This window comes from Bos grunniens, chromosome 1 (assembly GCF_055505025.1).
Source record: "Bos grunniens cultivar Pamir isolate PY7600 chromosome 1, Bosgru_T2T1.0, whole genome shotgun sequence".
NCBI lineage: Eukaryota > Metazoa > Chordata > Mammalia > Artiodactyla > Bovidae > Bos > Bos grunniens.
In genome coordinates this window covers 156,413,508-156,423,898 of record NC_141165.1, presented here as the reverse complement: position 1 = coordinate 156,423,898, position 10,391 = coordinate 156,413,508, and the positions used below count along the sequence as shown (strand labels likewise).

Below are 10,391 nucleotides of genomic sequence, written 5' to 3'. Positions count from 1 at the left end.
CCAGTCCATTCTGAAGGAGCTCAGCCCTGGGATTTCTTTGGAAGGAATGATGCTAAAGCTGAAACTCCAGTACTTTGGCCACCTCATGTGAAGAGCTGACTCCTTGGAAAAGACCCTGATGCTGGGAAAGATTGAAGGCAGGAGGAGAAGGGGATGACAGTGGATGAGATGGCTGGATGGCATCACCGACTCGATGGACATGAGTTTGAGTAGGCTCTGGGGAGTTTGTGATGGACAGGGAGGCTTAGCGTGCTGTAGTCCATGGGGTCGCAAAGAGTCAGACACGACTGAGTGAACTGACTGGGTACAGTTAACAAGGATCAGCTGGAGTTTTGAAAAGCGTCCTTGAAGTGATTGTTTGGAGCTGTTTGCAAAGGAGTTTAGTGAGTGCCTGGCCGAGAGTAGGGGGGGTCTCTGGGACTGACTTCTCTTGGCCACTGCGGTTTCTTGGTTTCTTGTTTGCCAACTCCACCCCCAACCTCCCACCCCCAGGAAGGTATAGCCGTCTGGCTGTCCTGCTGGCTGGCAGTTCTAATACAAACTCTCGGCGGACTCTGCGCCTACTCCGAGTGCCAGAGCATTTGCCGGGGCTAAACGCAGGGTGAGGAGAATCGGGGTGACCCCGGGGCTGGACCGAGGTGTCCTGGGGGCCGCGGGCTTGGCCGGGACGCTCGGGGGATGGGGCGGGGCGCCCTGTGACTCCGAAGGCCCCGCCCGCCCCGCCACGCGCTCCCTGGCCGAGCGCGCTGCCTGCCGCGCGGTTTTCTGTGCCCTGCGCTCGTCTTGCGCGGACTCCGCTGCGGACCCGGCTCTCTCCGCGCCCCAGACCCGGTAAGTCAAGGGCTCTTGCCTCCCGATTTCTCGCCTGGCGGCGCGCGATGCCCTAAATCGGGCGACCCTGAGGGGAGAGTCCAGGCACAGGGTCTCAGCCCCTCTGGGCTGCTGCTGGTGCCCCAGGCAGGGGGCACAGCGACCCCCTTGGAAGGCAGAGTAGATGACCCTGGCTCATGCCTTCTTCCCCTCTGTCCTCTTCACTTCTAGAACGCATGCAGAGAAAAATCATCTCAGGGCCAAATAACAACTTTCCCCCGTTATTATTAAATGACAGTCGTTCCTGTAGAAAGTTGGGGAAATACTTAAAGACATCCAAAGAAAACTAAAACCGCCCACGATCTTAGCCCCCGCTTGGGTTCAGAGACCTCCAGATCAGGCAAGACGCATACACACCGGCCTCAAAGGGGACTTTTTCCTTTTGGGGGACCAGAAAAGTTCTTGGGCCTTGGCATGTCCCCAGGGAAAAGGCATGGGACACGGAGAACATTACTGGTATCTGATCTTGATTTTAAGTGGGGGAAGCCTGGAACTTTTAGAAGAAAGTTGACCTGGTACCAATCACCTGTTATGTGCCCAGGCTATCAGGTGCTAACCCACCCACCCAATCCCCATCACTCCCAAGCTCCACCCTCGATTTTTTTAGACTGCTGTACCTGAACTGACCGTTTGAGTCCCCTTTCAGGTTAATAAAGAGCTTCCAGCTCCATAAAGGAAGGGCTTGTCAATAACCACAGCTGTTACTTATGGTCAGGATGATGGGGAACTTTGCTGTGGTCGGCCACTGCTTTAAATCATGTGATCAATAAATTGCCAGCAGGTGCAGTGGACTCTGATCTATGGGCTTCTAACCGGGGTGCAAAACCCTTCGGCTTGCTCTGGTCTGTTTCATGCTGCCCATCAGAGATGAGCTGAGGTTGGGTCTGAGGAAGTCAACCTTGGTTTCCAGAATATTCAGGTTATCTCTGGCTTTTGATAGGTTCTTAGGAAGTGGATTGTTTTGAAAATAAAGTACACCGTGAAGACCTCTAAGGGACTCGCTTTTGTCATCTCAAGTCTCTGAAGGCAGAGCTGGTGAGACAGTTTCTGTGTGTTTGGGGCTTTCTGGGAGTTGAATGTGACATTTACTTACGCAGGTATTCACACATGCATGCCTGCATCTGTGAATATTTACTCTGTTCCTGCCGTATGCCAGACATCGTTCTAGTCTTTGGGGTACATGGGAACAAGACAGGCAAAGATCCTGGCCCTCCAAAGCCCTCCAAAGATAGGGAAGACAAATGATGAACAATGAACACAAGAAACCAGAAAACTATACTGAGTGCAGTAGATAAGTGCTATGGAAAAAGGCAGAGTAAGTTACGGGAAATGGAAGGGAGGAGTAAAAATTTTGCTGTATTGACAATTACTGATGGTCTTAAACCTTTTTAGGAAAAGAAGAGTTGCATATATATATATATATAAAGCTATATTAATATTATATATAATGCATGCCATATATAATATAAGATACAACTATATTAACATAAAGTTTAATATATAAAATAAATAATGCTAACTAACTATACATAAAAATAATTTAAATTTTATTACATAAAAACAGACTACATTGAAAGAGGTTTTCATTGGGTTACCCACTAAGCTCTTTCCAGTGTGAATTCTACTTTATTGATTATTTGCTCTTCACATTCATGTCGTAGTTGATTGCACTTTCCTATTTAATTCAGCAAACCCTTACTGAGTCATTCTGGAGATGTGAGTGAGGTCAAGGTAAACAAGACAGTCTCTGACCTTACTGAGCCCCCTGGAAATGCACAGAAATGTCTACAAAGGATTGCAACACAACTTAGAATCTGGGCAGTAGAGACAGAGCACTGTAAGGGCCCAGAGTAGAGGAGGGGACTTCTTAAAGGGGCTTCACCAGTTGGCTCAGACATGCGCTTATGGTGGACTCATGGAATTTTGACAATCAAACACGGGGGTCTCACCTTTTTTGCAGAGAAACCAGCAAAAGTAAAAGACAGGAAAGCTGTGGGCTCATTCCATGCCTCCTTTAAACCCTGTAGTACAGTCAGGGAGAATCCCATTAACCTCAGTTTTCAGATGAGGAAATTGGGGCTCCCCGAGTTCATTTAATTTGCTGCAGGTAAGATTCTTCCTTCTCTGTGACTTCATGTGTCCTCCCAGAGAATGCCCTTCCATTCTCCATGCCAAAAGGCTTGTCTTTTTCACACACAGAGTTTGACCCAGTCCCTCTCATCAGCTCCCTGGTTCCCATCTCCACCCTTCACACCTCAGAGTTCCTCTCTGTAACCCACAGAGAGGTCTGAGAAGCTCTTGGTCCTACGACCAGACTCAAGAGCCAGCAGGGAGTCCTTTTCCGATCTTTGAGGGCAGTCGGATGTCATGCCTCTGTACAGGTTTCATCCTGATTTTTTGAGACTATGCGAGGGAAGGAGGTAAAAAGCCCAAAACAAAGCCAGCTGACTGCCTGGAAGGGTCTGAGCCCCTGTTGGCTTCTTTGCTGCCGAGAGGCAATTTGGACATTCCGTGTTCAGCCACCCAGTCATGTCTGACTCTTTGTGACCCCTATAGACTCCAGAATGCCAGGCTTCTCTGTCCTTCACTATCTCCTGGAATTTGCTCAAATTCATGTTCATTGAGTTGGTGATGCCATCTAACCATCTCATCCTTTGCCACCCTCTTCTCCTCCTGGCCTCAATCTTTCCCAGCATCAGGGTCTTTTCCAATGAGTCAGCTCTTCGCATCAAGTGGCGAGAGTATTGGAGCCTCAGTTTCAGCATCAGTCCTTCCAATGAATATGCAGGGTTGATTTCCTTTAGGATGGACTGGTTTGATCTCCTTGAACATAGTGTTGTGATAAAGATGAAAACAGTTGACAGTTACTTCCAAGGAAAATTGGAAATTTCTCACCGAATTCTTGACTCAGTAAGATCCTGTTCACCCAAATGAAGCTTATCCATAATTGTTTGTCCCTAGTTCTGCTTCCTGAAGCAAATAATATTGATTTCAAAACTGGTTGCTCTTTCTAGGAAAGGCTTAGGGAATGCTGTCAAGCGTGACGGGAATGTCACCCCCATCCCACCGCTATGGTCCCCGGGAGCCTCCTGGTTTCACTAGAACTGAGCCAGGGCTGGAATTTGTATCCCTGACCTTCCTCCTTCCTGGACTCCACCCCAGAATCTGGCCCTTTCAGCAGAGAGCTTGGAGTCAGCCACAAAAGCCCTTTCAGTAAACGCGTAGGAAAGGGTGAGAGGTGCAGTGCTGGGAAAACTGCTCTAAAAGCCTGTTATCAGTGCTGATATGTGACAGAGCCGGAACTCCAGGGAAAAATGCAGAAGGTGAGGCCTGTGCTGGGAATACAGTGACATCACTTGCTGCCCCCGCTTCCCCCTGCTACAGGGGGGCAGTGCCGGAGGCCTGCTTGGTCTCCATTTGCAACTGTTCAGCTCATCCCAGCAGCCCACAGTCATGAATCCTGAGTGAGTCAGTGGACCAGAAGCCCTGGGACTAAGCTTTGAAAAAAAAAATTGCACTAACCTTAACTGGACAGCAAGGAGATCCAGCCAGTCCATCCTAAAGGAAATCAACCCTGAATATTCATTGGAAGGACTGATGCTGAAACTGAAGCTCCAATACTTTGGCACCTAATGAGAAGAGCTGACTCATTGGAAAAGACCCTGATGCTGGGAAAGATTGAAGGCAGGAGGAGAAGGGGGTGACAGGATCGGATGTTGGATGGCATCACCGACACGATGGACATGACTTTGGGCAAACTTCAGGAGATGGTGATGGGCAGGGAAGGCTGACATGCTGTAGTCCATGGGGTCTCAAAGAGTTAGACATGACTTAGCAACTGAACAACAAACCTTGATTAGGGGCAGTGAGACCCTATGAAAGGTCTCAAACCCAAGCAGAAGCAGAAACTTCTGGAACCAACCCTCCCCTCTTTCTGGGCCCAATAAGGCCAGTTTGAAAATGTTCAGCACAAGCTGAGCATCAAGCTGGTTGTGTTTGGAGTTGATTCCTGCTTCCTGCTTCCTGCTTCCTGCTGCTTCTGCCTCCTCCAGCCCCATATTCCCTGAGCGAGATACAAAAAGCTGTGGTTCTCCCTGGTCCAGGAGAGGGTTCATCTGTTGCCTATTTAGATCAGAAGCCAGTCCCCACTTGGGTAGACCCAGTTTTATCTGATACAAGTGGCTGGCTTCTCAGTTTCTTTGAGCCTAAATACAGATCCACCGTCTCTCTGCAAGATCTGGATAACTCCCTTTTCTGTGCTAATAAAATGTGAGTCCATGGCTAAAAGATTAAAGTTTATGGGTGCATTTTTAATAGGAGACATGACTTCAAGCAAGTCAGCTCACCTCTATCCAGCCCAGTTTTCTATAAAGTTAAGGTCGTTGAATCAGCTGGTCTCCAAATCCACTGGAGTCCAGCAGTCTTAACTGTGGCCACCAGGCAGTGCTTTGGCATTATAATGGATGTGAACTTAGGGAATGGGCCACAGCCCCCAGCTGTCGTGCAGATTAGGTTCTGTGTCATTTGTACCGTGCTGATTATTAGAGGATGTTGCCAAGCTCATCGTGTGACTCATTATGCAAACACACCATGAGACTCAGCAGGCAAGCCTTGGGGGCACAGAATGCATTTAGCAAAAGTGATACAATAAGTGTAAAGTCAGAAGAGACTTTTCGTTAAAAATAACAGCATTGTTATTTGAAAGGCAGTTAATTCACTTGGCTTTTCTGGTTTGCCACCAAGTTCTGACAGGCTCAGCAGAGATGCCAGCGTGAGTTCAGATGGGGGCAGCTGAGGTCACGGTGATGACTTAGGAATTTTTCTCCAAAACTCCTGTTCAGGTTGTATGATGGATGCACAAGACTGAAAAAGAAAATCTGAAAAGCAAACAAGATTAGAAAATTATGCTATGAAATTTCTATTTCTCTTCTTAGAAAGTTCTTCCAGGTATTCAGGGAGCACAATACACTGATTGGTCAGTTTCCTAAGGGTTAGGGTTCTCAGTCACGACTACCAAGTAGGATCACCTGGGAAGTTTGGAAAAGTCGCAGTGCCAGACAGGAACCCAGGCCAAGGGTCTCTCTTTCTCTTCTTTACAAGGCCACTGCCTTGTCAGATTAGGGCCTTACCTTCAGGACCATACCTAGGTGCTTCAGTGGTAAAGATTCCACCTGCCAATGCAAGAAACCCAGGAGACGCAAGTTTGACCCCTGGGTTGGGACAATCCCCTGGAGTGGGAAATGGCAACCCGCTCCAGTATTCTTGCTTGGAAAATTTCATGGACAGAGGTGCCTGGCCAGCTGTAGTCCATGGGGTTGCAAAGAGTCGGACACAACTGAGTGACTGAGCATACATGCACAACCTTAATTAGCTCCTAAAGACCCTACCTCCAGCCACATTAGGGGTTGCAGCTTGAATATATGAATTGAGGGGGACACAGTTTGGTCCATAGCACATAAACTAAAAGATACACCTATCACAAAATATGTGCATTCAAGGAGCTCTTCCTGCTGATCACCTGCAGTGACAGGGGCTGGAAATGGTGAATAGAAATAAATGTGAATCAATTAATCGTTTGACCCATCAAGAGAGGGCACTGTGCAGATCCCAGGTGGCACATCCCATAACAGATGCGTGTGGTTAGGGTACGCCGTCACTGGGATTTTTAAAAAATCTGTGTGGTGTGTGTGTGGTGGTGGTGGCTGGTGGGGTGGGTTTGGGGCCAGTCCATATTTTGTGATTTCAGGTTGCACTTTTCTTTAAGACAGTTTTCCTGGGAAGTTCACCCTCCCGGAGTGAAACCTGACTCTCAGGATGATCCTGTCTAACGCCACAGCCGTGACACCTGTGCTGACCAAGTTATGGCAGGGGACGGTTCAACAGGGCAGCAACATGACTGGGCTGGCCCGCAGGTTCCCGGGCCATGAGGACGGCAAGCTGGCAGCCCTCTACATCCTCATGGTCCTCGGCTTTTTCGGCTTCTTCACCCTGGGCATCATGCTGAGTTACATCCGCTCCAAGAAACTGGAGCACTCCCATGACCCATACAACGTGTACATTGAGTCCGACACTTGGCAGGAGCAGGACAAGGCGTACTTTCAGGCCCGGATTCTGGAGAGCTGCAGGGCATGTTACGTCATTGAGAACCAGCTGGCTGTGGAGCGACCCAGTGCATACCTTCCCGAGATGAAGCGGTCGTCCTGACCCCAGGACCAGTCAAAACTGGACAGAGCCTCCCTGATGAGCTGATTTTTCTAATCACATGTTCCTTTTTTCTTTATTGTATGAGTATAATTGGGGTTTTTGTCTATCATAAGGGGTGAAAGGGTGATTTAATGTCACTATATTTCTAAAATCACATTCCTTCTATAATAGATTGTCAGTCATCCCCCAGTATCCGTGACTGCCTTGTTAATTGCAGCAAAATCCCTGCAATCATGGCCTCTGAGAATAAAAGCCATATTTCCCTGACTCCCTTGCAGCTAGCAAGGTCATGTGTATGAAATTCTGGCCAGCAGAAGGGGGAGTGATGAGTGCAGTTTCCCGGTGAGCCTTGAAAAGGAAAGGATATGTCCCCCAGCCCCCTTTCTCCTTTACCACTGGCTGGGACATGGATGAGGTGGTGAGCCAGCTTTGAGTCTGGAAAAGGACTGTGTTTTCACAGATGGCAGAGCAACAGGAGTCTGGGTCCCTGGGTAATGGCATGGGCCAGGGTCTGGTCAATCACCAGCTCAAACTTCACAAGAATGGGAAACCAACTCTGATCTTCCTTAGCCACTGTCATTTTGGTTTCTGTTAAAGTAACAGAATGAGCTTCCCTAGTGGTTCAGTGGTAAAGAATCTGCCTGCAGTGCAGGAGCTTCAGGAGATGCAGGTTTAGTCCCTGGGTTGGGAAGATCCCCTGGAGAAGGGCATGGAAATCCACTACAGTATTCTTACCTGGAAAATTCCATGGACAGAGCAACCTGGTGGGCTACAGTCCATGGCAAAGAGTGGGATATGACTGAAGCAACTTAGCATGCACACACAAGTAACAGAATCAACATCCTGATGAACACACCTTTCTTATGGAACTGAGACCAAAGGCATAACATTTCCATATTTGTCACAAGCATGCTTTCCCCCTTGTTACAGGACATCCTTTTCCCTTTTTACTTGTACCCTCACTACAGAGGCTCCATCCTCTCTATGCTTTCCTGCTTCCCACTCCTCCCTTATGACCATCCTACACGCACACAACCCCCTTCCAAAACACACAGACACAGGCTCACACCCACAGGCACACACATGCACACAGAAACACACACAGATACATAAGGACACACACACACACACATTTCCTACTCACGTAACTCAATCTCAGTGCTGCAGGATTGAGATGCAGGAAAAAAAATAATCCCACTTCAGAATGTGTACCAAGGGGGAAGGTTCTCAGGTATCATGGTAGGAGGGATGGTGGCACCTACCACCTCAAGATCCCTGGGAGGGACTTCCCTGGTCATCCAGTGGCTAAGACTCTGCATTCCCAAGGTAGGGGGCTGGAGTTCACTCCCTGGTCAGGCAACTAGATCCCACATGCCACAGCTAAGACCCAGAGAAGCCAAATAAAGAAATGAAAAAAAAAAAAAGACCCGGGGGAAGGTGTGGGTGTGGGCAGGGGGCAACCCAGGGGACTGGGGTGGCAGGGCCTTTTGAGATGATGTGCCCACCACAGTTGAATTGTGTCCCCCTCCCCCCTCCAAAGACACCTTCAAGTCATAACCCCTGCACCTGTGAATGAGACCGTACCTAGAAATAAGGCCTTTGCAGATGTGATCAAGGAAGGTATGGTCATTGTTGCTTCATCACTAAGTCGTGTATGGCTTTGCAACCCCCACAGACTATAGCCTTCCAGGCTCCTCTGTCCATGAGCTTTTCCAGGCAAGAATACTCGAGTGGGTTGCTATTTTCTCTATAGAATCTTCCTCAACCCAGGGATTGCACCCTTCTCTCTGCATTGGGAGGCAGATTCTTTACTGCAGAGCCACCAGGTGGACCCTAATCCAATATGGCTGATGCCTTATAAAGTGAAATGAAATGAAGTCACTCAGTCATGTCTGACTCTTTGCAACGCCATGGACTGTAGCCTACCAGGCTCCTCCGTCCATGGGATTTTCCAGGCAAGAGAACTGGAGTGGGTTGCCATTTCCTTCTCCAGGAGATCTTCCCAACCCAGAGATTGAACCTGGGTCTCCTGCATCGTAGGCAGATGCTTTCCCCTCTGAGCCACCAGGGAAGTTTTCGATGTCCTTATAAGAAGAGGGAAATTCAAGCAGAGACTGGGTGATGCAGCAGCAAACCAAGGACAGCCAAGGACTGAGGGTCATGCCCAGAACCTGGGCATGGAAGGACTCTCCCAGACAGCTTCTAGGGTAAACGTGGCCCCTAGACACTGTGCTTTCACACTTCAGGCTTCCAGAACTGCAAAAACAAGGGGTTTGTACTGATTGAAGCCCCTTAGGTGGGGTTAGTTTGTTCCAGCAGCCACCCCAGCTCGGGATAGCGTGTTCCTCTTGGCTCTTCACAAGACAGAGATTCCCTTGGACACTTCCCTCCCAACTGGAGGATAGGGAAGGAATTCAGGGGTAGGGGCAGATGGTTCCAGGGACTTGCTCATGGCAGCAGAAAGATACTCATGAGCCTAGCTGAGAAATTCACAGGACATACACCCTTGGTCTCAGCCCTCTTCCCCAGAGGTCCTGGGTCACCTGCCCCATCCTGAATACTTGCCTGCCTGGGCATAAAGAGGATGGAATCCTTACAGAAAACATACTTGTTAGAAACCTGCATATAAAATAATAAAAATAATATAAATATTTATGTTATAATAAAAATAAATAAATGCACATAGTATAAATTCGAAGCAATACCCAAGGACTGCAGGTCATCCTCAGATAGACCATTGGTACCCAGTCCTTGCTTCATGTAATAGACAGTGATTTCTTCGTGAGCTTGAAGGTGGGGTTCCTGACGGAGCATCTCTGAGGCGGAAGCCTGGCAAGGTTACTAGTCTCCAAGAGGAGTGGTTATTTGCATCAGAGTACTTTGAAAATCTAATGAAAACCATGATCACCCCCCTCCCCACCCCCCCGCCAAGTTGCACACAGACACATTTTTACCCACCATCTTGGGGTTCTTGGGCTGCTGGAAGCCCACCTGTGATGGCTGGTATCTCCAGCCCCATGTGACCGCCCTGCTGTGACAGACACAGATGACCCCTAGTGCAGGAAAGCAGGCTGAGTGTGCAGGTTTGGAGAGGGACCCAGAGCGCACGTGGTCCACAATGTGACCCTCAGCGGCAGGCAGACTCGGGGATTCCAGGCACACAGAATAGTTGTTTATCACCGGTTCACGTTCCCCAACTGAGATTCCTGCCCCATTTAAGGCAGGATTCCTACCCCATGAGCTATAGTCCTCCCCGTCCTTGAAGGACCAGGCGTTTAACTCACTTCCCCATGTCCATCAAACCTCTTATAAGCCAC

At 48.8% G+C, this 10,391-nt stretch overlaps 1 protein-coding gene across 4 annotated transcripts; it reads left to right on the top strand.

The window, feature by feature from the left end:
* The first annotated feature begins 524 nt into the window (after positions 1 to 524).
* On the top strand, positions 525 to 7,341 carry KCNE1 (potassium voltage-gated channel subfamily E regulatory subunit 1). 4 transcript variants are annotated; one of them, XM_086414060.1, is made up of 3 exons: positions 696 to 831; positions 1,811 to 1,905; positions 6,639 to 7,341. In XM_086414060.1, exon 3 carries the CDS (start codon positions 6,685 to 6,687, stop codon positions 7,072 to 7,074), a length of 390 nt encoding a protein of 129 aa, XP_086270186.1. In that variant the 5' UTR covers positions 696 to 831; positions 1,811 to 1,905; positions 6,639 to 6,684; the 3' UTR covers positions 7,075 to 7,341. The 4 variants fall into 4 exon arrangements, with proteins under 4 accessions (XP_086270192.1, XP_086270186.1, XP_086270177.1 ...); XM_086414051.1 differs by having other exon boundaries at positions 6,635 to 7,341; XM_086414066.1 differs by lacking the exon at positions 1,811 to 1,905 and having other exon boundaries at positions 525 to 831; positions 6,635 to 7,341.
* The last annotated feature ends 3,050 nt before the right edge of the window (positions 7,342 to 10,391 follow it).

Excerpts from the sequence above, each read along its gene's own strand:
- KCNE1 (XM_086414066.1), top strand. The coding sequence starts at position 6,685 with ATGATCCTGTCTAACGCCACAGCCGTGACACCTGTGCTGACCAAGTTA.